We start from the raw sequence: 26,851 nt of genomic DNA, 5'->3' as shown, positions 1-26,851 counted from the left end.
GGCGGTGACATGGTGACACGAGTGGGGACATGGCGGTGCCACGGCGGTGACATGGCAATCACACACGGAGGTGACATGGCGGTGACACGGTGACACAAGTGGGGACATGGCGGTGGCATGGCGGTGACATGGCAATCACACACAGAGGTGACATGGCGGTGACACGGTGACACGAGTGGGGACATGGCGGTGATGTGGCGGTGACATGGCAATCACACACGGAGGTGACACGGCGGTGACGCGGTGACACGAGTGGGGACATGGCGGTGATGTGGCGGTGACACACGGGTGGCGACATGGCGGCGATACACGAGTGGTGACACACAGGTCAGGGGGACACGGCGGTGCCACGGCAGTGACATGGCAATCACACACGGAGGTGACATGGCGGCGACACGGCAGTCAAGTGGCAATGACATGGCGGTGACACGGTGACACGAGTGGGGACATGGCGGTGACATGGCGGTGACACACGGGTGGCGACATGGCGGCGATACACGAGTGGTGACACACAGGTCAGGGGACATGGCGGTGACATGGCGGTGACACACGGGTGGCGACATGGCGGCGATACACAAGTGGTGACACACAGGTCAGGGGGACATGGCGGTGGCATAGTGACACGAGTGGGGACATGGCGGTGACATGGCGGCGATACACGGGTGGTGACACACAGGTCAGGGTGACATGGCGGTGACACACGGGCGGCGACATGGCGGCGATACACGAGTGGTGACATACAGGTCAGGGGGACATGGCGGTGGCATGGCGGTGACACACAGGTGGTGACACGGCAGCGCCATGGCAGCAACACGCCGAGCGCTCACCAGCATCATGCGGTGCAGGTCGGCCAGCTCGGGCACCGGCCCCTTGCAGAGGATGATGACGGTGCCGGTGGCGTCCAGCCCGCGGCGTCCTGCGCGCCCCGACATCTGCGTGTACTCGCCTGGGGGGAGCAAAGGGACAGTGAGCCGCGGCAAGGTACTGTGCTTGTTTTCTGCTCACAAACACTGCTGGTTTTACACCCGTGTCTCCCACCATCTTCCTGTCACGTTTGCCACCATTTTCCCCTCACGTTTTCCACCATTTTCCCCTCACAACTCCCGCCCCTTTTCCCCTCATGTTTTCCACCATTTTCCCCTCACATTTTCCCGCCCTTTTCCCCTCATGTTTTCCTGCCCTTTTTTCCATGTTCTACTCTTTTCCCCTCACATTTTCCCGCCCTTTTCCCCCCCTCAAGTTTTCCCGCCTTTTTTCCCCTCATACTTTCCTGCCTTTTCCCCCCTCACGTTTTCCCGCCCTTTTCCCCCTCACAATTTCCCGCCCTTTTCCCCTCACACTTTCCTGCCTTTTTCCCCCCTCACGTTTTCCCGCCCTTTTGTTGCCCCTCACGTTTTCCCGCCCTTTTTCCCCTCACATTTTCCCGCCCTTTTTCCCCTCATGTTTTCCCGCCCTTTTTCCCCTTCCATTTTCCCGCCCTTTTCCCCTCACACTTTCCCGCCTTTTTCCCCCCTCATGTTTTCCCGCCCTTTTCCCCCTCACATTTTCCCGCCCTTTTTCGCCTCATGTTTTCTGCTCTTTTTCCCTCACGTTTTCCTGCCTTTTTCCCCCTCATACTTTCCTGCCTTTTTCCCCCTCACGTTTTCCTGCCTTTTTTCCCCTCACGTTTTCCCGCCCTTTTTCCCCTCACGTTTTCCCGCCCTTTTCCCCCTCACGTTTTCCCGCCCTTTTCCCCTCACGTTTTCCCGCCCTTTTTCCCCTCACGTTTTCCCGCCCTTTTCCCCTCACAATTTCCTGCCCTTTTCCCCTCACGTTTTCCCGCCCTTTTCCCCTCACATTTTCCAGCATTTTCCCCTTATGTTTTCCCACCCTTTTCCCCTCACATTTCCTGCCCTTTTCCCCTCACGTTTTCCTGCCCTTTTTCCCCTCACATTTTCTGCTCTTTTTCCCTCACATTTCCCACCCTTTCCTCCTCACATTTCCTGGTCTTTTCCCCTCATGTTTCCTGCCATTTTCTCCACGTGTTTCCCACCATTTTCCGTGTTTCCAGCCCATTTCCCTTCACCTTTCCCCCTCACATTTCCTGCTGTTTTTTCCCTCATGTTTCTTCTCATTTTCCACTCACGTTTATCATTTTCCCCACATATTTATCACCATTTTCCTCTCACGTTTCTTGCAGTTTTCCCCTCACGTTTCTCACTTTTTTCCCATCACATTTCCCTATTTCCCTCACATTTCCCATCCTTTTCCCTTCACATTCCTCTCTATTTCCCTCACATTTCCCATCCTTTTCCCTTCACATTCCTCTCTCTATTTCCCTCACATTTTCCACCCTTTTCCCTTCGCAATTCTCTATTTCTCTCACATTTCCCACCCTTTTCCCTTTACATTCCTCTATTTCCCTCACACTCCCACCCTTTCCCCCTCACATTTCTCACGCTTTCCCCCCACATTTCCTGCCACAATTCCAACTCTATTCACCCCCTTCTCCCTAAATCTCTTCTCCCATATTCCCACCTTCTCTCAATCCCATTTCCCTGGTTTTTCTCTCCGCTTCCCCACCCTTTCCCCCTGGCGTTCTCTGCCCCTTTTCCACCCCGGTGGCACAGGGGGGACGCGGCACCGAGCCCCCCACACTGCCCCACACCCGGCAGGAGGTCCCTGAAGCTGTTCCCGTCGTGTTTGCGGATGGAGTCGAAGACGACGGTCCGAGCCGGCATGTTCACCCCCATGGCGAACGTCTCGGTGGCAAACAGCACCTGAGGCAGGCATGGGGCAGATTGGGGCAGGTGTGGGGCAGGTGTGGGGCAGGTATGGTGCTGGGGGTGTCGCTATGGGGCAGGTTTGGGGCATCTAAAGACCAGGGATTTGGGGCAGGTAGGGGGCAGCTTTGCAGCTGGTTTGGGGCAGGTTTGGGGCAGGTACAGACCAGGGGTTTGGGGCAGGTTTGGGGCAGGTACAGACCAGGGATTTGGGGCAGGTTTGGGGCAGGTATGGGGCACATACAGACCAGGGGTTTGGGGCAGGTTTGGGGCAGGTATGGGGCACACACAGACCAGGGATTTGGGGCAGGTTTGGGGCAGGTTTGGGGCACGTACAGACCAGGGATTTGGGGCAGGTTTGGGGCAGATTTGGGGCATGCTTGGGGCAGGTTTGAGGCACATTTGGGGCACGTTTGGGGCACGTTTGGGGCTACTTTAGGGCTGTCAGTGTCGCCATGGGGCAGAGCCCCGTGCCCCACACGCAGCCCCTGGCCCCACACACCTTGACCAGCCCTTGGCTGAAGAGCATCTCCACGATCTCCTTGAGCAGGGGCAGCACCCCGCCATGGTGGACACCAATGCCGCGCTGCAGCAGCTCCGACAGCTGCAGCACCTGGAACGGGGAACGGGAATGTGCAGGGAACGGGGAACGGGGATGGGGAATGTGGAGGGAACGGGGAACGGGGAACGGGGAACGGGAATGTGGAGGGAACGGGGATTGGGAATGTGGAGGGAACGGGGAACGGGGAACGGGAATGTGGAGGGAACGGGGAACGGGGATTGGGAATGTGGAGGGAACGGGGAACGGGAATGTGGAGGGAACGGGGAACGGGGATTGGGAATGTGGAGGGAACGGGGAAAGAAAATACGGAGGGGGAACATGGACGGGGAATGTGGAAAGAACTTGAAGGGAACATGGAGGGAGAACACGGAAGGAACATGGAGAGAAAATATGGAGGGGGAACGTGGAGGGGGAACATGGAGGAGGAATATGGAGGGGGAATATGGAGGGGGGATATGGAAAGAACATGGAAATATGGAATACGGAAAGAATATGGAAAGAATATGGAAAGAATATGGAGGGAACATGGAGGGAGAACACGGAAGGAACATGGAGAGAAAATATGGAGGGGGAACATGGAGGGGGAATATGGAGGGGGAATGTGGAAAGAACATGGAGGGAACATGGAGGGAGAACATGGAAGGAACATGGAGAGAAAATATGGAGGGGGAACGTGGAGGGAACATTATGGAGGGGGAATATGGAGGGGGAATATGGAGGAGGAATATGGAGGGGGGATATGGAGGGGGGATATGGAAAGAACATGGAAATATGGAATATGGAAAGAATATGGAAAGAATATGGAAAGAATATGGAAAGAATATGGAGGGAACATGGAGGGAGAACACAGAAGGAACATGGAGAGAAAAAATAGAGGGGGAATGTGGAGAGGGAATGTGGAGGGAACATGGAAGGGGAATATGGAGGAGGAATATGGAGGGGGAATGTGGAAAGAACATGGAGGGAACATGGAGGGAGAACACGGAAGGAACATGGAGAGAAAATATGGAGGGGGAACATGGAGAGGGAACACGGAGGGAACATGTAAAGAAAATATGGAGGGGGGACGTGGAAGGAACATGGAGAGAAAATATGGAGAAGGAACACGGAGAGTGAACGTGGAGGGAGAACATGGAGGGAGAACATAGAGGGAACACGGAGAGAAAATATGAAGGGGGAACATGGAGGGGGAACATGGAGGTGTTCCCATGGAGGGAACATGGAGGGGGAATGTGGAAAGAACATGGAGGGAACATGGAGGGAGAACACGGAAGGAACATGGAGAGAAAATATGGAGAGGGAACACGGAGAGTGAACGTGGAGGGAGAACATGGAGGGAGAACATAGAGGGAACACGGAGAGAAAATATGAAGGGGGAACATGGAGGGGGAACATGGAGGTGTTCCCATGGAGGGAACATGGAAAAACCATGGAGGGAACACGGAGAAAACACGGAGAGAACACGGAGAGAACACGGGGAGGAACAAAGAGGTGCCAGGAGCACCCCACATCCCCCAGCCTCAATGGGCAGCCCTCACCCACAGCACCAACCCCTCACACCTTTACTGCCGCCCGCCTCCGCGTCCCAAACCCGCCTTTTTTCGCCCCAAAACCCCGCAGGGCTCGCACCTGGGGCAGGCGTCGGTCGGAGCCGCGCAGCCGGGCCAGGCAGCGGGTCAGGAACTGGCGGACCCGGGCGCGCTCGGGGCCGTCCAGCAGCTCCAGCGAGCCCAGCGCCGCCGCCTGCTCCTCGCAGCGGCCCCGCGAGAAGGTGAAGGTGACGGCGGGCAGCAGCTCCCGCTCCCGGAGGGTCTCCAGCAGGGACAGCCAGACCCCCCGCTCCTGAGGGGATCAAATGGGGTGAGTGGGACCCCCGGGGCAGACCCCAGCCCCTCTGGATCTCCCCAGGACCCCCAGAACACCTTCCAGCCCCTCAGAGACCCCCAGAACAGCACCCAGCCCCTCTGGATCTCCCCAGGACCCCCAGAACAGCCCCCAGCCCCTCAGAGACCCCCGGGATAGCACCCGGCTGCTCGGAGACCCCCAGGATAGCACCCGGCCCCTCAGAGACCCCCGGGGCAGCACCCAGCCCCTCTGGATCTCCCCAGGACCCCCAGAACAGCCCCCAGCCCCTCTGGGACCCCCAGAACAGCCCCCAGCCCCTCTGGGACCCCCAGAACAGCCCCCAGCCCCTCTGGGACCCCCAGAACAGCCCCCAGCCCCTCAGAGACCCCCAGAACAGCCCCCAGCCCCTCTGGATCTCCCCAGAACAGCCCCCAGCCCCTCTGGATCTCCCCAGAGACCCCCAGAACAGCCCCCAGCCCCTCAGAGACCCCCAGAACAGCCCCCAGCCCCCCAGCCCCCCGTGCCTGGCCGGGGTTGGGGCCGCCCAGGGTGGGCTGCCGTGCCCCGAAGCTCTGGGCGTGTTTGCTGCTCTGCTCCTTCTTGGCCTCCACGGCCGCGTAGTACCTGCGGCAGGTGTGGGGCAGGTGTGGGGCAGGTGTGGGGCAGGTGAGGACAGAGGTGGGGCAAGTTTGGGGCAAGTTTGGGGCAAGTTTGGGGCAGGTGAGGACAGGGGTGGGGCAAGTTTGGGGCAAGTTTGGGGCAGGTGAGGGGCAGGTGTGGGGCAGGTGAGGGGCAGGTGTGGGACAGGTGTGGGGCAGGTGTGGGGCAGGTGAGGGGCAGGTGAGGGACAGTTGTGGGGCAGGTGAGAACAAGGGTGGGGCAAGTTTGGGGCAAGTTTGGGACAGGTGAGGACAGAGGTGGGGCAAGTTTGGGCCAAGTTTGGGGCAAGTTTGGGGCAGGTGAGGAGCAGGTGAGGGGCAGGTGTGGGGCAGGTGAGGGGCAGGAGTGGGGCAGGTGAGGGGCAGGTGTGGGGGCAGGTGTGGGGCAGGTGTGGGGCAGGTGTGGGGCAGGTGAGGGACAGTTGTGGGGCAGGTGTGGAGCAGGTGTGGGGCAGGTGAGGACAGGGTTGGGGCAAGTGTGGGGCAGGTGAGGGGCAGGTGTGGGGCAGGTGAGGGGCAGGTGTGGGGCAGGTGTGCGGCAGGTGTGGGGCAGGTGTGGGGCAGGTGTGGGGCAAGTTTGGGGCAGGTGTGGACAGAGGTGGGGCAAGTTTGGGGCAAGTGAGGGACAGTTGAGGGGCAAGTTTGGGGCAGTTGAGGGGCAGGTGTGGGGCAGGTGTGAGGCAGTTGTGGGGCAGGTGTGGACAGAGGTGGGGCAAGTTTGGGGCAAGTTTGGGGCAGGTGAGGGGCAAGCTTGGGGCAGTTGAGGGGCAGGTGTGGGGGCAGGTGAGGGGCAGGTGAGAACAAGGGCGGGGCAAGTTTGGGGCAAGTTTGGGGCAGGTGAGGACAGGGGTGGGGCAAGTTTGGGCCAAGTTTGGGGCAGGTGAGGGGCAGGTGAGAGCAGAGGTGGGGCAGGTTATGAGGCAGATTTATGGCAATTTAGGGCAGGTTTGGGGCACGAACAGGACAAGGTTTTGGGGCAGTTTTGGGGCAATAACAGGACTGGGTTTTGGGGCAGATTTGGGGTGGTTTTGGGGCAGATTCAGATCAGGTTTTTGGGGCAGGTTTGGGGCAGTTTTGGGGCAATAACAGGACAGGGTTTTGGGTCAGGTTTGGGGCAGGTTTTTGGGGCAGATTCAGGCAGGTTTTGAGGCAGATTTATGGCGATTTAGGGCAGCTTTGGAGCACGAACAGGACAAGGTTTTGGGGCAGGTTTGGGGCAGGTTTTTGGGGCAGATTCAGATCCGGTTTTTGGGTCAGGTTTGGGGCTGTTTTGGGGCAGATTCAGGTCAGGGTTTTGGGTCAGGTTTGGGGCTGTTTTGGGGCAGATTCAGGCAGGTTTTGAGGCAGATTTATGGCAATTTAGGGCAGGTTTGGGGCACGAACAGGACAAGGTTTTGGGGCAGTTTTGGGGCAATAACAGGACTGGGTTTTGGGGCAGATTTGGGGTGGTTTTGGGGCAGATTCAGATCAGGTTTTTGGGGCAGGTTTGGGGCATGTACAGGACTGGGTTTTGGGGCAGGTTTGGGGCAGGATTTTGGGGCAGATTCAGGCAGGTTTTGAGGCAGATTTATGGCAATTTAGGGCAGGTTTGGGGCACGAACAGGACTGGGTTTTGGGTCAGGTTTGGGCAGGATTTTGGGGCAGATTCAGGTCAGGTTTTGGGTCAGGTTTGGGCAGGTTTTGGGGCAGATTCAGGCCGGTTTGGGGCAGGAACAGGACAGGGTTTTGGGGCAGGATTTTGGGGCAGATTCAGGCCGGTTTGGGGCAGATTCAGGCCGGTTTGGGTCAGGTTTGGGCAGGATTTTGGGGCAGATTCAGGCCGGTTGGGGCTCACCCCTGCGTGCTGAAGGCCCCGCCCGGGCCCAGCAGCTGGAACAGCTGGTGCCGCGTGCGGGAGCTGTTCCCGGTGAACAGAAAATGCTCCAGCGGCACCGGGCGCCGCGGCGTGCTGATCACCCGCACACAGCGCCGCTTGGTGCGCCTGGAATGGGGCGAAAAACGGAGAAATTGGGAAAAAAATAGAGAAATTGGGAAAAAACCAGGATTGGAGCAGTCACAGCGCCGCTTGGTGCGCCTGGAACGGGGCAGAAAACAGAGAAATTGGGAAAAAAACAGAGAAATTGGGAAAAAAACCAGAGAAATTGGGAAAAAAAACAGAGAAATTGGGAAAAAAACAGAGAAATTGGGAAAAAAATAGCATTGGAGCAGTCACAGCGCCGCTTGGTGCGCCTGGAACGGGGCAGAAAACGGAGAAATTGGGAAAAAAACAGAGAAATTGGGAAAGAAACAGAGAAATTGGAAAAAAAAAAAACAGAGAAATTGGGAAAAAAACAGAGAAATTGGGAAAAAAACAGCATTGGAGCAGGTACAGCGCCGCTTGGTGCGCCTGGAATGGGGCAGAAAACGGAGAAATTGGGAAAAAACCAGAGAAATTGGGGAAAAAACAGCATTGGAGCAGTCACAGTGCCGCTTGGTGCGCCTGGAACGGGGCAGAAAACGGAGAAATTGGGAAAAAACCAGAGAAATTGGGAAAAAAAACAGAGAAATTGGGAAAAAAACAGAGAAATTGGGGAAAAAAACAGAGAAATTGGGAAAAAAACAGAGAAATTGGGGAAAAAACAGCATTGGAGCAGTCACAGCGCCGCTTGGTGCGCCTGCAACAGGGCAGAAAACTGAGAAATTGGGAAAAAACCAGAGAAATTGGGAAAAAAAACAGAGGAATTGGGAAAAAAACAGAGAAATTGGAGAAAAAAACAGAGAAATTGGGAAAAAAACAGAGAAATTGGGGAAAAAACAGCATTGGAGCAGTCACAGCGCCGCTTGGTGCGCCTGCAACAGGGCAGAAAACTGAGAAATTGGGAAAAAACAGAGAAATTGGGGAAAAAACAGAGAAATTGGGAAAAAAACCAGAGAAATTGGGAAAAAAAACCAGAGAAATTGGGAAAAAAACCAGAGAAATTGGGAAAAAAACAGAGAAATTGGGAAAAAAACCAGAGAAATTGGGAAAAAAACAGAGGAATTGGGAAAAAAACAGGATTGGAGCAGTCACAGCACCGCTTGGTGCGCCTGGAACGGGGCAAAAAACGGCGGAATTGGGAAAAAACAGAGGAATTGGGAAAAAAACAGGATTGGAGCAAGTACAGCGCCGCTTGGTGCGACTGCAACGGGGCAAAAAACGGAGAAATTGGGAAAAAACAGAGAAATTGGGAAAAAAACAGAGAAATTGGGAAAAAAAACCAGAGAAATTGGGAAAAAAACAGCATTGGAGCAGTTACAGCGCCGCTTGGTGCGCCTGCAACGGGGCAAAAAACGGAGAAATTGGGAAAAAAACAGAGAAATTGGGAAAAAAAACAGGATTGGAGCAGTTACGGCACCGCTTGGTGTGCCTGGAACGGGGCAAAAAACGGAGAAATTGGGAAAAAAAACAGATAAATTGGGAAAAAAAACAGAGAAATTGGGAAAAAAACCAGAGAAATTGGGAAAAAAACAGAGAAATTGGGAAAAAAACAGAGAAATTGGGAAAAAAACCAGAGAAATTGGGAAAAAAAAACAGAGAAATTGGGAAAAAAACCAGAGAAATTGGGAAAAAAACAGCATTGGAGCAGTCACAGCGCCGCTTGGTGCGCCTGGAACGGGGCAAAAAACGGAGAAATAGGGAAAAAACAGAGAAATTGGGAAAAAAACAGAGAAATTGGGAAAAAAAACCAGAGAAATTGGGAAAAAAACAGGATTGGAGCAGTTACAGCGCCACTTGGTGCGCCTGGAACGGGGCAAAAAACGGAGAAATTGGGCAAAAAACAGAGAAATTGGGAAAAAACAGAGAAATTGGGGAAAAAAACCAGAGAAATAGGGAAAAAAAACAGAGAAATTGGGAAAAAAACAGCATTGGAGCAGGTACAGTGCCGCTTGGTGCGCCTGCAACGGGGCGAAAAACGGAGAAATTGGGAAAAAAACCAGAGAAATTGGGAAAAAAACAGAGAAATTGGGAAAAAAACAGAGAAATTGGGAAAAAACAGAGAAATTGGGAAAAAAAACAGAGAAATTGGGAAAAAAACAGAGAAATTGGGAAAAAAAACAGAGAAATTGGGAAAAAAATAGAGAAATTGGAAAAAAACAGAGAAATTGGGAAAAAAACAGGATTGGAGCAGGTACAGCGCCGCTTGGTGCGCCTGGAATAGGGCAAAAAACGGAGAAATTGGGAAAAAAACAGAGAAATTGGGGAAAAAACAGCATTGGAGCAGGTACAGCGCCGCTTGGTGCGCCTACAACGGGGCGAAAAACAGAGAAATTGGGAAAAAAACGGAGAAATTGGGAAAAAAAACAGAAAAATTGGGAAAAAAACAGAGAAATTGGGAAAAAAAACCAGAGAAATTGGGAAAAAAACAGGGTTGGAGCAGTTACAGCGCCGCTTGGTGCGCCTGGAACGGGGCAAAAAACAGAGAAATTGGGAAAAAAACAGGATTGGAGCAGTTACAGTGCCACTTGGTGCACCTGGAACGGGGCAAAAAACAGAGAAATTGGGAAAAAAACAGAGAAATTGGGAAAAAAACCCAGAGAAATTGGGAAAAAAACAGAGAAATTGGGAAAAAAACTGAGAAATTGGGAAAAAAACAGAGAAATTGGGAAAAAAACAGAGAAATTGGGAAAAAAATAGAGAAATTGGGAAAAAAAACAGGATTGGAGCAGGTACAGGGATCCCCTGTCCCCCATGTCCCTGTCACCCCTACCCCAGAGCCCCCACAGCCACGCCAAGGACCCCCAGGGACCCCCCAAAACCAGCCTGGGACCCCCCAAGGACCTCCAGGGACCCCCCAAATCCACCCAGGGACCCCCCAGGGACCTCCAGGAACCCCTCAAAGCCCCCCTGGGACCCCTCAAAGCCCCCCTGGGACCTTCAAAGCCCCCCTGAGACCCCCCAAATCCCCTCAGGGACCCTCAAATCCCCTGAGGAACTCCTCAAAGCCACACAAGGATCCCCCAAAAGCCCCCAGGGACCCCCCAAATCCCCTTAGGGACCCGCAAAGCCCCCCTGGGACCCCTCAAATCCCCTCAGGGACCCCCCCAAGTCCCCTCAGGGACCCCTCAAAGTCACCCCTGGGACCCCCCAAATCCCCTCAGGGACCCTCAAAGCCCCTCAGGGACCCCCCAAATCCCCTCAGGGACCCTCAAAGCCCCTCAGGGACCCTCAAAGCCCCTCAGGGACCTCCCAAATTCCCCCTGGGATCCCCCAAATTCCCCCTGGGACCCCCCAAATTCCCCCAGGGACCCCCTAAATCCCCCCAGGGACCCCTCAAAGCCCCTCAGGGACCCTCAAAGCCCCCCTGGGACCCCTCAAAGCCCCCCTGAGAGCCCCCAAATCCCCCCAGGGACCCCCCAAATCCCCCCAGGGACCCCCCAAATTCCCCCTGGGACCCTCAAATCCCCTCAGGAACTCCTCAAAGCCACACAAGGATCCCCCAAAGCTCCCTAGGGACCCTCAAAACCTCTCTGGGACCCCCCAAATCCCCTCAGGGACCCCCCCCAAGACCCCCCCACGTCCATACCCGACCCACTGGGCGAACTCGAGGGCGTTGGGGACGGTGGCACTGAGCAGCACCAGCTTGACGTGCTCGGGCAGCAGGATCAGCACCTCCTCCCACACCACGCCCCGCTGCGGGGAGGGGGTCAGGGGGGTCCCCAAAACCCCCTGGGACCCCCAAAACCCCCTGGGACCCCCCAAAACCCCCTGGGACCCCCCAAAACCCACAGCAACCCCCTCAAATCCTGTTGGCATCTCCCCGCCCCGGCACCATCATCATCATCGTCATCGCAGAGAAAGAGGGGCTCGTGGAAAATGACCCAGTGAGGGTCACAGGTGATGGCAGAGACCCCCCAAGACCCCCCAAACCCCATGAAGACCCCCCCCAAATCCTTCCAGAGACCCTCCTGAAACCCCCAGACCCCTTAGGAGCCCCCTCCCATCATCACTGATTGAATCCATCCTACCAAAAATCCACCCAGGGCAGACCCCAAATGATACCAGAGCTCCCCAAACCCACCCCACACCCCAAAAACCCCACAGGGGACCCCCCCAGACACCCCCAGACCCCTTCCAGACACCCCCAGACCCCTCCCAGAGACCCCCAGACCCCTCCCAGACACCCCCAGACCCCTCCCAGAGACCCCAGACCCCTTAGGAGCCCCCTCCCATCATGACTGATTGAATCCATCTTATCAAAATCCACCCAGGGCAGACCCCAAATGATACCAGAGCTCCCCAAACCCCCCCCACACCCCCAAAACCCCACAGGGGACCCCCCAGACACCCCCAGACCCCTCCCAGAGACCCCAGACCCATTAGGAGCCCCCTCCCATCATCACTGATAGAATCCATCTTACCAAAATCCACCCAGGGCAGACCCCAAATGACACCAGAGCTCCCCAAACCCACCCCACACCCCAAAACCCCACAGGGGACCCCCCCAGACACCCCCAGACCCCTTCCAGACACCCCCAGACCCCTCCCAGAGAACCCCCAGAGACCCCCCAGAGACCCCAGACCCCTCCCAGACACCCCCAGACCCCTCCCAGAGACCCCAGACCCCTCAGGAAACCCCCTCCCATCATCACTAATGTAACACACCCCATCAAACATCACCCAGGGCAGACCCCAAATGATACCAGAGCTCCCCAAAGCCACCCCACACCCCAAAAACCCCACAGGGGACCCCCCCAGACACCCCCAGACCCCCCCCAGAGACCCCCAGACCCCTCCCAGAGACCCCCAGACCCCCACCTCGTCGTCGTTGACGTAGTGCACCTCGTCGAAGATCACCCACTCCAGGTCCCGGATGGCGTCGGAGCCGTTGTACAGCATCGACCTGGGGACGGTGGGGTGAGTCTGGCTGGATTTTGGGGGGGGTCCCGAGCCCCCAAATCCCCCCAGGGACCCTCAAAGCCCCCCTGGGACCCCTCAAAGCCCCCCTGGGACCCCTCAAAGCTCCTCAGGGACCCTCAAATTCCCCCTGGGACCCCCCAAATCCCCTCAGGGTCCCCCCAAATCCCCTCAAGGACCCCCTAAATCCCCTCAGGGACCCCCCAAATCCCCTCAGGGACCCTCAAAGCCCCTCAGGGACCCCCCAAATCCCCTCAGGGACCCCCCAAATCCCCTCAGGGACCCTCAAAGCCCCCCTGGGACCCTCAAATCCCCTCAGGAACCCACCAAATCCCCTCTGGGACCCCCCAAATCCCCCCAGGGACCCCCTAAATCTCCCCAGGGACCCTTCAAAGTCCCCCAGGGACCCCCCAAATTCCCCCTGGGACCCCCCAAATCCCCTCAGGGACCCTCAAAGCCCCCCTGGGACCCCTCAAAGACCCCTAGGAACCCCTCAAAGCCCCTCAGGGACCCCCCAAATCCCCCCAGGGACCCCCTAAATCCCCTCAGGGACCCTCAAAGCCCCCTGGGACCCCCCAAAGCCCCTCAGGGACCCCCCAAATCCCCTCAGGGTCCCCCTAAAGCCCCCCAGGGACCCCTCAAAGCTCCCCTGGAACCCCTCAAAGCCCCTCAGGGACCCCCCAAATCCCCCCAGGGACCCCTCAAAGCTCCCCAGGGACCCTCAAAGCCCCTCAGGGACCCCTCAAATTCCCCCTGGGACCCCCTAAATCCCCTCAGGGACCCTCTAAGACCCCCTGGGACTCCCCAAAGCCCCCCTGGGACCCTCTAAGACCCCCTGGGACCCCCTAAATCCCCTCAGGGACCCCCCAAAGCCCCTCAGGGACCCTCAAATCCCCTCAGGGACCCCCAAATCCCCTCAGGGACCCCCTAAATCCTCTCAGGGACCCCCCAAAGCCCCCCTGGGACCCCCCCAAAGCCCCCCTGGGACCCCCCAAATCCCCTCAGGGACCCTCAAAGCCCCCCTGGGACCCCCCAAAGCCTCTCAGGGACCCCCCAAATTCCCCCTGGGACCCCTCAAAACCCCCCAGGGACCCTCAAAGCCCCCCTGGGACCCCTCAAAGACCCCTAGGGACCCCCCAAATCCCCTCAGGAACCCCCTAAATCCCCTCAGGGACCCCCCAAATTCCCCCTGGGACTCCCCAAATCCCCCCAGGGACCCCCCAAATCCCCCCTGGGACCCCCCAAATTCCCCCTGGGACCCCCCAAATCCCCTCAGGGACCCCCTAAATCCCCCCAGGGACCCCCTAAATCCCCCCAGGGACCCTCAAAGCCCCTCAGGGACCCCCCAAAGCCCCTCAGGGACTCCCCAAATCCCCTCAGGGACCCTCAAAGCTCCCCAGGGACCCTCAAAGCCCCCCTGGGACCCCCCAAATTTCCCAAGGGACCTCCCAAATCACCTCAGGGACCCCCCAAATCCTCTCAGGGACCCCCCAAAGCCCTCCTGGGACCCCTCAAAGACCCCCTGAGACCCCCCAAATTCCCCCAGGGACACCCCAAATCCCCTCAGGGACCCCCCAAATCCCCTCAGGGACCCCCCAAATCCACTCAGGGACCTCTCAAAGCCCCTCAGGGACCCCCTAAATCCCCTCAGGGACCCCCTAAATCCCCCCAGGGACCCCTCAAAGCCCCCCTGGGACCCCCCAAATCCCCTCAGGTACGCTCAAAGCCCCCCTGGGACCCCTCAAAGCCCCTCAGGAACCCCCCAAATCCCCTCAGGGACCCCCCAAATCCCCCCAGGCCCCCCCGAGACCCCCAGCAGCCCCCCACCGCAGGATCTCGGTGGTCATGACCAGGCAGGCGGCCTCGGGGCGCAGCTGCACGTCCCCCGTCAGCAGCCCCACGTCGCCGAAGGTCTCCCGAAAATCCCGGAATTTCTGGTTGGACAGGGCCTTGATGGGCGACGTGTAGATGGACCTGGGGGGGTTTGGGGATATCGGGGGGTCACCCCAGAGACCCCCGAGGGGGTTTGGGGGGTCTCAGAGCAGCCAGGGAGGGGTTTGGGGACACGGGGGGGTCACCCCAGAGACCCCCGAGGTGGTTTTGGGACCCCCAAAGTGGTTTTTAGTGCTCTCCAAAGCAGTTTTGGGACCCCCAATGAGGTTTTTGGTGCTCCCCAATGTGGTTTTGGGACCCCCAAGGAAGTTTTTAGGGCCCCCCAATGTGATTTTGGGACCCCCAATGTGATTTTGGGACCCCAAGGAGGTTTTTGGTGCTCCCCAATGTGGTTTTGGGACCCCCAATGTGGTTTTGGGCCCCCCAAGGAGGTTTTTGGACCCCCAAGGAGGTTTGTGGTGCCCCCCAATATGATTTTGGGACCCCCAATGTGGTTTTGGGACCCCCAAGGAGGTTTTTAGGGCCCCCCCAAGGAGGTTCGTGGGACCCCCGAGGGGTTTTGGGGGTCTGAGGGCAGACAGGGAGGGATTTGGGGACACGGGGGGGTCACCACAGAGACCCCCGAGGGGTTTTAGAGATCCCTGAGGAGGTTTTGGGACCCCCAAAAAGGTTTTTAGGGCTCCCCAAAGCGGTTTTGGGACCCCCGAGGAGGTTTTTGGTGCTCCCCAATGTGGTTTTAGGACCCCCAAGGAGGTTTTTAGGGCCCCCCCAAGGAGGTTTGTGGGACCCCCGAGGGGTTTTGGGGGGTCTCAGAGCAGCCAGGGAGGGGTTTGGGGACACGGGGGGGTCACCCCAGAGACCCCCGAGGGGGTTTTGGAGATCCCTGCGGTAGTTTTGGGACCCCCAAGGAGGTTTTGGGACCCCCAAAAAGGTTTTTAGGGCCCCCCAATGTGATTTTGGGACCCCCAATGTGATTTTGGGACCCCAAGGAGGTTTCTGGGACCCCCAAGGAGGTTTTTAGGACCCCCAATGAGGTTTTTAGGACCCCCCAAAGCAGTTTTGGGAACCCCAATGAGGTTTTTAGGACCCCCCAATGTGATTTTGGGACCCCCAAGGAGGTTTTTGGGACACCCAATATGATTTTGGGACCCCCAAGGAGGTTTTTGGGACCCCCAAGGAGGTTTTGGGACCCCCAAGGAGGTTTCTGGGACCCCTGAGGAGTTTTGGAGATCCCTGAGGTGGTTTCTGGACCCCCAAGGATGTTTAGGGCCCCCCAAAGCAGTTTAGGGACCCCCAAGGAGGTTTTGGGCCCCCCAATGAGGTTTTTAGGGCCCCCCAATGTGATTTTGGGACCCCCAATGTGGTTTTGGGACCCCCAAGGAGGTTTTAAGGGCCCCCCAATGTGGTTTTGGGACCCCCAAGGACGTTTTTGGTGCTCTCCAATTTGGTTTAGAGCCCCCCCAAGGAGGTTTTGGGACCCCCAAGGAGGTTTTAAGGGCCCCCAATGTGATTTTGGGACCCCCAAGGAGGTTTGTGGGACCCCCAATATGATTTTGGGCCCCCCAAGGAGGTTTTTGGGACCCCCAATGAGGTGTTTAGGGCCCCCCAATGTGATTTTGGGACCCCCAAGGAGGTTTTTGGGACCCCCAAGGAGGTTTTTGGTGCTCCCCAAAGCGGTTTTGGGACCCCCAAGGAGGTTTTTGGGACACCCAATATGATTTTGGGACCCCCAAGGAGGTTTTTGGGACCCCCAAGGAGGTTTTTGGGACCCCCAAGGAGGATTTTGGTGCTCCCCAAAGCAGTTTTGGGACCCCCAAGAAGGTTTATAGGGCCCCCCAAGGAGGTTTTTAGGGCTCCCTAAAGCAGTTTAGGGACCCCCAATGAGGTTTTTAGGACCCCCCAAAGCGGTTTTGGGATCCACAAGGAGGTTTGTGGGACCCCCAAGGAGGATTTTGGTGCTCCCCAAGAAGGTTTGTGGGACCCCCGAGGGGATTTGGGGGTCTCAGAGCAGCCGGGGAGGGGTTTGGGGACACGGGGGGGTCACCCCAGAGACCCCCAAGGTGGTTTTGGAGATCCCTGCGGCAGTTTTGGGACCCCCAAAAAGGTTTTTAGGGCCCCCCAAAGCAGTTTTGGGACCCCCAAGGAGGTTTTTGGGACCCCCAAAGTGGTTTTGGGACCCCCAAGGAGGTTTTTGGTGCTCTCCAATTTGGTTTAGGGCCCCCCAAGGAGGTTTTTGGTGCCCCCCAATGTGATTTTGGGACCCCCAATGAGGTTTGTGGGACCCCCGAGGGGTTTTGGGGGGTCTGAGAGCAGCCAGGGAGGGGTTTGGGGACACGGGGGGGTCACCCCAGAGACCCCCGAGGGGGTTTGGAGATCCCTGAGGTGGTTTTGGGACCCCCAAAGTGGTTTTTAGGGACCCCCAATGTGATTTTGGGACCGCCCAAGGAGCTTTTTGGTGCTCTCCAATTTGGTTTAGGGCCGCCCAAGGAGGTTTTTGGGACCCCCAAGGAGGTTTTTGGTGCTCCCCAAAGCAGTTTTGGGACCGCCAAGGAGGTTTTGGGACCCCCAATGTGATTTTGGGACCCCCAAGGAGGTTTTTGGGACCCCCAAGGAGCTTTTTGGTGCTCTCCAATTTGGTTTAGGGCCCCCCAAGGAGGTTTTTGGGACCCCCAAGGAGGTTTTTGGGACCCCCAATGTGATTTTGGGCCCCCCAAGGAGCTTTTTGGGGTCTCACCGGGTCATGTGTCTCCGGGCCAGCGCGATGGCGTATTCGGCCACCGCCGTTTTCCCGGCCGAGGTGTGAGCGGCCACGAGCACCGAGTGACCCTTCTCGAGGCACAGAGCCGCCCACTGCTGGAACGGGTCCGGCCTGAACGGCCACTGAGGGGGAGAAACGGGGTTCAGGGGCACCCCAAAACTGACCAGGGCACCCCAAAACTGACCAGGGCACCCCAAAATCCCCAAAATCCCAAAAATCCCCCAAAAATCCCCCAAATCTCAGCAGTGACCGCGCTCGAGGCACAGAGCCGCCCGCTGCTGGAACGGGTCCGGCCTGAACGGCCACTGGGGAAAAAAACGGGGTTCAGGGGCACCCCAAAACTGACCAGGGCACCCCAAAATCACCCAAATCCCCAAAACCCCAAAAATCCCCCCAAAATCCCCCAAATCTCAGCAGTGACCGCGCTCGAGGCACAGAGCCGCCCGCTGCTGGAACGGGTCCGGCCTGAACGGCCACTGCGGGAAAAACGGGGTTCAGGGGCACCCCAAAACTGACCACGGCACCCCAAAACTGACCAGGGCACCCCAAAATCACCCAAATCCTCTCAAATCTGCCCGAAAGACCCCCAGATCCTCTCCAAATCCCCCCAAACCCTCCCCAAACCCTCCCCAAATCCTCTCCAAGTCCCCCAAAGCCCCCCCAAATCTGCCCCAAATCCCCCCAAATCCCCCCAGATCCTCTCCAAGACCCCCAAACCCTCCCCAAACCCCCCAAATCCTCCCTAATCCTCCCAAATCCCCCTCAAACCTTCTCCAAATTCCCCCAAACCTTCCCCAAATCCCCTTCAAGCCCCCCCAAACCCTCCCCAAATGCTCCCAAATCCGCTCCAAGCCCCCCAAACCCACCCCAAATCCCCTCAAATCTGCCCCAAAGCCCCCCAAACTCTCCCCAAATCCCCCTAAATCCGCTCCAAGATCCCCAAACCCTCCCGAAATCCTCTCAAACCCTCCCCAAACCCTCCCCAAACCCCCCCAAACCCCCCAAAATCCCCCCAAATCCCCCCAAACCCTCCCCAAATCGCCCCAGATCCTCTCCAAATCCCCCCAAACCCCCCCAATATCCCCCCAAATCTGCCCCAACCCCCCCTAAACCCTCCCCAAACCCCCCCAAAATCCCCCCAAACCCTCCCCAAATTCCCCCAAAATCTGCCCCAAAGCCCCCCAAACCCTCCCCAAACCCCCCAAAATCCCCCCAAATCCCCCCAAACCCCCCCAAACCCCCCAAAATCCCCCCAAATCCCCCCAAACCCTCCCCAAATCCCCCCAAACCCCCCCAAACCCTCCCCAAATCCCCCCAGATCCTCTCCAAACCCCCCAAACCCCCCCAAAATCCCCCAAAATTCCCCCCAAATTCCCCCGGATCCACTCCAAGACCCCCAAACCCTCCCCAAATCCCCCCAGATCCTCTCCAAACCCACCCAAACCCCCCCAAAATCCCCCCAAACCCTCCCCAAATCCCCCTAAATCCACTCCAAGACCCCCAAACCCTCCCCAAATCCTCTCCAAGCCCCTCAAACCCTCCCCAAAATCCCCCCAAACCCCCCAAACCCTCCCCAAACCCTCCCCAAATCCCCCCAAAATCCCCCCAAACTCCCCCCAACCCCCCCCCAGATCCCCCCCAAACCCCCCAAACCCCCCAAATCCCCCCAAACCCCCAACCCCACCCTGTGGGCCGGCTCGGGCAGCAGCCGCTCGAATCCCTCCACGGGGGCGTTGGCGTCGATCAGCTCAGCCCAAACCTCCTCGGGGGGCTCCGGGGGGGGCTCCGGGGGGGTCTTCCCCTCCTCCTGGGGGTGGGGGAGGGGCGGTGAGGGGGGTGGGGGCACAGAGACCCCCCCCCAAATCCCCCAAAATGCCCCAAAATGCCCCAAAATGCCCCAAAATGCCCACCTGGGTCAGCAGCTCCTCCAGGCTGTCGGAGCGGTGGGGGAGGGGCGCGGGGGGGTCCGGACCCCCACCCCGGGCTGGGGGGGGCCGGGGGGACCCCCCGACCTGGCCCGGACCCCCCCCGGGCTCCTCGGCCTCGCCCTCCCCCAGATCGAAGGTGTCGAGGGTCTCCAAGAGGCGGGAGAGGGACAGCGGCCCCCCCCCCGCGGCTGGGGGGGTCAGGGGGGGCTGAGGGACCCCCAGGGACCCCCCAAATCCACAGGGACCCCCCAAAATCACCTGGGACCCCCCCCAAAACCCCTGAGACCCCCAGGGACCCCCCAAATCCACAGAGACCCCCAAAATCCACAGGGACCCCCCCCAATCCTCAGAGACCCCCAGAGACACCCAGGGACCCCCCAAATCCTCAGAGACCCCCCCAAATCCTCAGAGACCCCCAGGGACCCCCAGGGACCCCCAAAATCCACAGGGACCCCCCCAAATCCTCAGAGACCCCCAGGGACCCCCAGGGACCCCCCAAAATCACCTGGGACCCCCCCAATTCCTCAGAGACCCCCAGGGACCGCCAGGGACCCCCCCAGAGACCCCCAGGAACCCCTCAAAGACCCCTGAGACCCCCAAACACTCCCTGAGACCCCCAAAGACCCCCAAGAGACCCCCAAACACTCCCTGAGACCCCAAAGAGCCCCAAGAGACCCCCATGAGACCCCCCAAGAGACCCCCAAACACTCCCTGAGACCCCCAAACACTCCCTGAGACCCCCAAAGACCCCCCAAGAGATCCCCAAAGATCCCCCAAAGACCCCCTGAGACCCCCCAAGAGACCCCCAAAGACCCCTGAGACCCCCCAAGAGACCCCCAAACATTCCCTGAGACCCCCAAACACTCCCTGAGACCCCCAGGGACCCCCCAAAATCTCCAGAGACCCCCATGAGACTCCCTGAGACCCCCCCAAGAGACCCCCAGGGACCCCCCCAAAATCCCCAGAGACCCCCCAAGAGACCCCCAAAGACACCCAAGACCCCCAAAGAGACCCCTGAGACCCCCAAACACTCCCTGAGACCCCCAGGGACCCCAGAGACCCCCTCAAGAGACCCCCTGAGACCCCCAAAGACCCCCCAAAAAGACCCCCAAACATTCCCTGAGACCCCCAAAGACCCCCTGAGACCCCCAAAGACCCCCTGAGACCCCCCAAGAGACCCCCAAGACCCCCCCAAGAGACCCCCAAACACTCCCTGAGACCCCCAGAGACCCCTGAGACCCCCAGGGACCCCCCAAGAGACCCCAAGAGACCCCCAAAATCCCCAGAGACCCCCATGAGACCCCCCCCAAATCCCCTGAGACCCCCAGGGACCCCCCAAAATCCCCAGAGACCCCCAGAGACCCCCCCCAAATCCTCAGAGACCCCCATGAGACCCCCAGGGATCCCCCCAGGGACCCCCAGAGACCCCCCAAGAGACCCCCAAACTCCGGGCGCCCCTCCCCCCTTACCTGGGGGCTGGAACTGCACCCCCCGTTTCATCCCGGGGGGGGTCGTCAGCAGCTCTGGGGGGGCACAGGGGGGGGGGTCAGGGTGGGGGGCGCCCCAAAAAGGGTCTGGGGGGGGTCCCGGGGGGGTGGGGGAGGGGCTGTACCCGTCTCGAAGTTCAGATCTTCCTCCTCCTCCTCCTCCTCATCCCGGGGGGCGCGGAGCTGCTGCAGGGTGGGCTCGTCCTGCCCGCCTGGGGGGCACGGGGGGCACGGGGGGTTTGGGGAGGATTTGGGGGGATTTGGGGGGATTTGGGGGGAGTTTGGGGGAATCTGGGGGGATTTGGGGGATTTGGGGGTTTTTTGGAGGGGGTTTGGGGGGGTCTGGGGGGGATTTGGGGGGAGTTTGGGGGGATTTGGGGGGTCCTGGGGGGATTTGGGGTTTTTTTGGAGGGGGTTTGGGGGGATTTGGGGGGGATTTGGGGGGGTCTGGGAGGAGTTTGGGGGGATTTGGGGAGGATTTGGGGGGTTTTGGGGGGTTTGGGGGGGGTCTGGGGGGGATTTGGGGGGGTCTGGGAGGAGTTTGGGGGGATTTGGGGGCAGTTTGGAGGGGGTTTGGGGGGGGGCTAGGGGAGTTTGGGGGGAGTTTGGGGGGATTTGGGGGAGTCTGGGGGGGATTTGGGGGATCTGGGGGGTGTTTGGGGGGATTTGGGGGGGATTTGGGGGGATTTGGGGGGAGTTTGGGGGGATTTGGGGGGATTTGGGGGGATTTTGGGGGAAGTTTGGGGGGAGTTTGGGGGGCTTGGGGGGGATTTGGGGGGGATTTGGGGGGATTTGGGGGTTTTTTGGAGGGGGTTTGGGGGGGTCTGGGGGGGGTTTATGGGGGTCTGGGGGGGGGGTTGGGGGGGGCTGGAGGGGGTTTATGGGGGTCTGGGGGGGATTTGGGGGGTTCTGGGGGGATTTGGGGGGAGTTTGGGGGGATTTGGGGGAGTCTGGGGGGGTTCTGGTGGATTTGGGGAGGATTTGGGGGGTCTGGGGGGGATTTGGGGGGTTCTGGGAGGAGTTTGGGGGGATTTGGGGGGGGTTGGGGGTTATTTGGAGGGGGTTTGGGGGGGTCTGGGGGGGATTTGGGGGGAGTTTGGGGGGATTTGGGGGGTCCTATGGGGATTTGGAGGTTTTCTGGAGGGGGTTTAGGGGGGTCTGGGGGGAGTTTGGGGGGATTTGGGGAGGATTTGGGGGGATTTGGGGGGGGTCTGGGGGGGATTTGGGGGAGTTTGGGGGGGTTTGGGGGTTCTGGGGGGATTTGGGGGGATTTGGGGGATTTGGGGGTTCTGGGGGGATTTGGGGTTTTTTTGGAGGGGGTTTTGGGGTGTTTTAGGGGATTTTTGAGGTGTTTTTGGGGTGTTTTGGGGGTGTTTTGGGGTGTTTTGGGCTGTTTTTGGGCTGTTTTGGGGGTGTGTTTTGGGCTGTTTTGGGGGTGTTTTGGGCTGTTTTGGGCTGTTTTGGGCTGTTTTGGGGTGTTTTGGGGGGTTTGGGTGTTTTGGGCTGTTTTTGGGCTGTTTTGGGTTGTTTTGGGCTGGTTTTGGGGTGTTTTTGGCTGTTTGGGCTGTTTTGGGGTGGTTTTGGGGTGTTTTTGGCTGTTTGGGGTGTTTGGGCTGTTTTTGGGGGTCCCACCTGGCCAGAAGGGGACGCTGGAGGTGCCCCCCCGCACTGTCGGGCCCGGGGGGCCGGGGGGCCGCAGCAGCGACGGGGAACTGGAGGGGGAGAGTCCCGCGGCGGGGAGCAGCTCCTGGGGACCCCAAAGTCACCCCCAAATCACCCCTGAGACCCCCAAAATAACCCCAAAATAACCCCAAAATCACCCCCAAAATCATCCCTGAGACACCCAAAATCATCCCAAAATCACCCCCAAAATCATCCCTGAGAGCCCCATAATAACCCCCAAATAACCCCCAAAATAACCCCCAAATAACCCCCCAAAATCACCCCAAAATAACCCCCAAAATCACTCCTGACACCCCCAAAATAACCCCAAAATAACCCCCAAAATCATCCCTGAGACCCCCAAAATAACCCCAAAATCAACCCCAAAATCACCCCCAAATCACCCCCAAAATCACCCCAAAATCACCCCAAAATAACCCCAAAATCACCCCCAAAATCACCCCTGAGAGCCCCGCGGCAGGGAGCAGCTCCTGGGGACCCCAAAATCAATCACCCCAAAATCACCCCGAAATCACCCCAAAATCACCCCTGAGAGCCCCATAATAACCCCCAAATAACCCCCCAAATCACCCCAAAATAACCCCTAAATAACCCCAAAATCACCCCCAAAATCACCCCAAAATCACCCCAAAATCACCCCTGAGACCCCCATAATAACCCCAAATCACCCCCAAAATCATCCCTGAGACCCCCAAAATCACCCCAAAATCACCCCTAAAATCACCCCTGAGACCCCCAAAATCACCCCAAAATAACCCCCCAAATCACCCCCAAAATCATCCCTGAGACCCCCATAATAACCCCCAAATCACCCCCCAAATAACCCCCAAAATCACCCCCCAAATCACCCCTAAAATCACCCCTGAGACCCCCAGAGACCCCCCAAAACCCCCCAGAGACCCTCAAGAGACCCTCTGAAATCCCCCAGAGACCCCCAGAGACCCCCAAAACACCCCCCAGAGACCCCCCAGAGATACTCTAAGACCCCCAGAGACCCCCCCAAAACCCCCCAGAGACCCCGAAAACACCCCAGAGACCCCCAGAGACCCCCAAGAGATCCCCAAAACACCCCAGAGACCCCCCAAACCCCCCCAAAACCTTTCAGAGACCCCCAAAACACCCCCCAGAGACCCCCCAGAGACCCTCAAGAGACCCCCAAAACACCCCCCAAAGACCCCCAGAGACCCCCCAAACCCCCCAGAGACCCTCAAGATAACCCCAAACCCCCCCAGAGACCCCCCAAACCCCCCCAAAACCTTCCAGAGACCCCCAAAACATCCCCCAGAGACCCCCCAGAGAGACTCTAAGACCCCCAGAGACCCCCCAAAACCCCCAAAACCCCCCCCAGAGACCCCCAAAACACGCCCCAGAGACCCCCAGAGACCCCCAAAACCTCCCAGAGACCCTCAAGAGACCCTCAAGAGACCCCTGGAGACCCCCCAGAGACCCCCAGAGACCCTCAAGAGACCCCCAAAACCCCCCAAAGACCCCCCAGAGACCCCCCAGAACCCCCCAGAGACCCCCAAAACCCCCCCAGAGACCCTCATGAGACCCCCAAAACACCCCCCATAGACCCCCCAAAACCCCCCAGAGATACTCTAAGACCCCCAGAGACCCCCCAAAGACCCCCCAAAACCCCCCAGAGACCCTCAAGAGACCCCCAGAGACCCCCAAAACCCCCCGCGCCCCCCGCCCACCTCGCTGAAGCCCAGCAGGGCGCCCGTCCGGGGGTCTCGCTCGGCCCGAAGCCCCCCGCCCACGGGGGTGGGCTCCAGGGCAAAGAGGGCGCGGGGGTCGGGGGTCCTGAGCCAGCTCCTGGGGTCACCCGGGGTCACGGGGTCACCCCGGGGGTCACGGGGTCACCCAGGGGTCACACGGGGTCACCCGGGGTCACGGGGTCACCCGGGGTCACCCAAACCCCCAGACCCCCAAAACTCCCCCAAAACTCCCCCAAAACCCCGAGACCCCCCCCAATTTTTGGGGGACCCTCCCCCATTTTTTGGGACCCCCCCTCATTTTTTAGCCCCTCCCCCATTTTTGATGCCCCCCCTCCAAATTCTGAACCCCTCCCCCAAATTTTGCCTCCCCCCCTCAATTTTTGGGCCCCCTCCCCCATTTTTACTCCTCCATTTTTGCCCCCTCCCCTACTTTTGACACCCCCTCCCCAATTTTTTAGCCCCATCCCAATTTTTGGGCCCCCTCCCCCAATTTTTGATTCCCCCTCCCCAAATTTTTGATGCCCCCCCCCCAATTTTTCCCACCCCCCATTTTTGGGCCCCCTCCCCATTCTGATGCCCCCCCCTTATTTTTCCCACCCCCCCCAATTTTTGGGCCCCCTCCCCTACTTTTGACGCCCCCTCCCCAATTTTTGATCCCCCCCCAAATTTTTGATGCCCCCCCCCCCAATTTTTCCCACCCCCCAATTTTTTGGGCCCCCTCCCCTACTTTTGACGCCCCCTCCCCTATTTTTGGACCCCCTCCCCCAATTTTTGATGCCCCCTCCCCATTTTTCCCCCCCAATTTTTCCCCCCTCCCCAATTTCTGCCCCCCCAATTTTCCCCCCTCCCCAATTTCTGCCCCCCCCCAATTTTTCCCCCTCCCCCATTTCTGCCCCCCACCCCCAATTTTTCCCCCCTCCCCAATTTCTGCCCCTCCCCCAATTTTTCCCCCCTCCCCCATTTTTCCCCCCCAATTTGGGGTCCCCCCTCCCCCATTTCTGCCCCCCCCCCAATTTTGGGTCCCCCCCCGTACCTCGGGGCCCGCTGGTGCCGGTGGATCGGGAGCCCCTCGGGGGTCCCCAAAAATCTCCGCTCCAGCTCCGGCCCCGGGGGGGAGGGGCGCCCGGGGGGAGCCCCCGCGGCAGCTGTGGGGGAGGGGCGGCGCTGGGACCCCCCCAAAAACGGGACCCCAAAAAGGGGCCCCGAAATGGGGGCGGGGCCGCCCCAAAAGGGACATTTGGGGGGAGTCTGGGCGGGGTTTGGGGGGATTTGGGGGGATTTGGGGTTTTTTGGGGGGATTTGGGGTTTTTGGGGGGATTTGGGAGTTTTTGGGGGGATTTGGGGTTTTGGGGGGGAATTTGGGGTTTTTTTGGGCCTTTTTGGGGGGATTTGGGGTTTTTAGGGGGGGGATTTGGATTTTTTAGGGGGGATTTGGGGTTTTTTTGGGGGAATTTGGATTTTTTGGGGGGGGATTTGGGCATTTTTAGGAGGATTTGGGGTTTTTTGGGGGGGATTTGGGGATTTTTGGGGGGATTTGGGGTTTTTGGGGGGAATTTGGGGTTTTTTGGGGGGGATTTGGGGTTTTTTTGGGTCTTTTTGGGGGAATTTGGGGTTTTTTGGGGGGGATTTGGTTTTTTTGGGGGGGAATTTGGATTTTTTTCGGTCTTTTTGGGGGAATTCGGGAATTTTTGGGGGGGATTTGGGTTTTTAAGGGGAATTTGGGAATTTTTAGGAGAGGTTCGGAATTTTTGGGGGAATTTGAGGTTTTTTGGGGGGGAATTGGGGTTTTTTTAGGGGGGGATTTGGGAATTTTTTCGGGGGGATTTGGGAATTTTTAGGAGGGGTTTGGAATTTTTGGAGGAATTTGTTTTTTAGGGGGGGATTTGGGGTTTTTAGGGGGATTTGGGAATTTTTTTGGGGAGGATTTGGGAATTTTTAGGAGGAGTTCAGAATTTTTGGGTGGATTTGGGATTTTTTGGGGGGAGATTTACGAGTTTTTAAGCGCATTTGAAGCTTTGTTACGTGGATTTCGGGGATTTTTGGGGCTATTTCAGTTTTTTGGGGTTTTTTTGGGGCGGATTTGGTGATTTTCTGACAAGTTCGAGGTTTTTTTGTGAGAGAATTTCATTTTCGGGGATTTGCGATTTTTTTATTGGGATTTGGGACCTTTTAGGGAATTTTTTTAGGTGAATTTGCGATTCTTTTATGCAAATTTTCACTTTTTTTAGGCGGATTTTTATTCTTTTCTGTACTAATCGATATTTTTGGGGGAGATAAACCCGCAATTATTAATTTTTACTCCCGGTACCGGGGGCGGGTCTCACTCACGGTGCTCCGGTGCTCGGGACCCTCCGCATCTCCCGGTGCTCCGCTCAGGAGCTCGAACCGCCCGGCGCAGCCCAACTCCAGCAGCGCCAGCGGCAACTCCCGCGGCCCGCGGGGCGGCAGCGCTGGGGAACACCGGGAGGATCACCGGGAATCACCGGGAGCCTCCACCGGGCATCCCCCGGTGCCCCGAACCCTCCCCGGCCTCACCGATCCGCTCCAGCTCCATCCCCGGAGCCCCGAACCCTCCCGGGCCTCACCGATCCGCTCCAGCTCCATCCCCGCCGCCGCCGCCACCGGAAGCACCGGAGAAACCGGAACCAAACCGGAAGTACCGGCAGCGAACCGGAAGTGCCG

General features: G+C 58.5%; 1 protein-coding gene across 1 annotated transcript in view; it reads right to left on the bottom strand.

Annotated features, from left to right (window-relative positions):
• SKIC2 (SKI2 subunit of superkiller complex) overlaps positions 1–26,841 on the bottom strand; it is a 46,608-nt gene extending 19,767 nt beyond the window's left edge. Inside the window, 20 exon segments of the mRNA XM_072921038.1 lie at positions 828–946; positions 2,648–2,759; positions 3,265–3,375; positions 4,954–5,166; positions 5,694–5,793; positions 7,663–7,809; positions 11,372–11,478; positions 12,604–12,688; positions 14,530–14,676; positions 17,330–17,475; positions 19,038–19,160; positions 19,264–19,469; positions 20,751–20,804; positions 20,894–20,980; positions 22,401–22,515; positions 24,149–24,266; positions 25,203–25,270; positions 25,273–25,314; positions 26,498–26,619; positions 26,705–26,841. Coding sequence (XP_072777139.1) covers positions 828–946; positions 2,648–2,759; positions 3,265–3,375; positions 4,954–5,166; positions 5,694–5,793; positions 7,663–7,809; positions 11,372–11,478; positions 12,604–12,688; positions 14,530–14,676; positions 17,330–17,475; positions 19,038–19,160; positions 19,264–19,469; positions 20,751–20,804; positions 20,894–20,980; positions 22,401–22,515; positions 24,149–24,266; positions 25,203–25,270; positions 25,273–25,314; positions 26,498–26,619; positions 26,705–26,723 — 2,241 coding nt within the window. The 5' untranslated portion in view covers positions 26,724–26,841.
• Between the last annotated feature and the right edge of the window lie 10 nt (positions 26,842–26,851).

The sequence above is a fragment of the Taeniopygia guttata genome, chromosome 35 (assembly GCF_048771995.1).
Source record: "Taeniopygia guttata chromosome 35, bTaeGut7.mat, whole genome shotgun sequence".
Classification (NCBI taxonomy): domain Eukaryota; kingdom Metazoa; phylum Chordata; class Aves; order Passeriformes; family Estrildidae; genus Taeniopygia; species Taeniopygia guttata.
The sequence above is the reverse complement of the archived record's forward strand: the minus strand, read 5'-3'. Positions and strand labels throughout refer to the sequence as shown.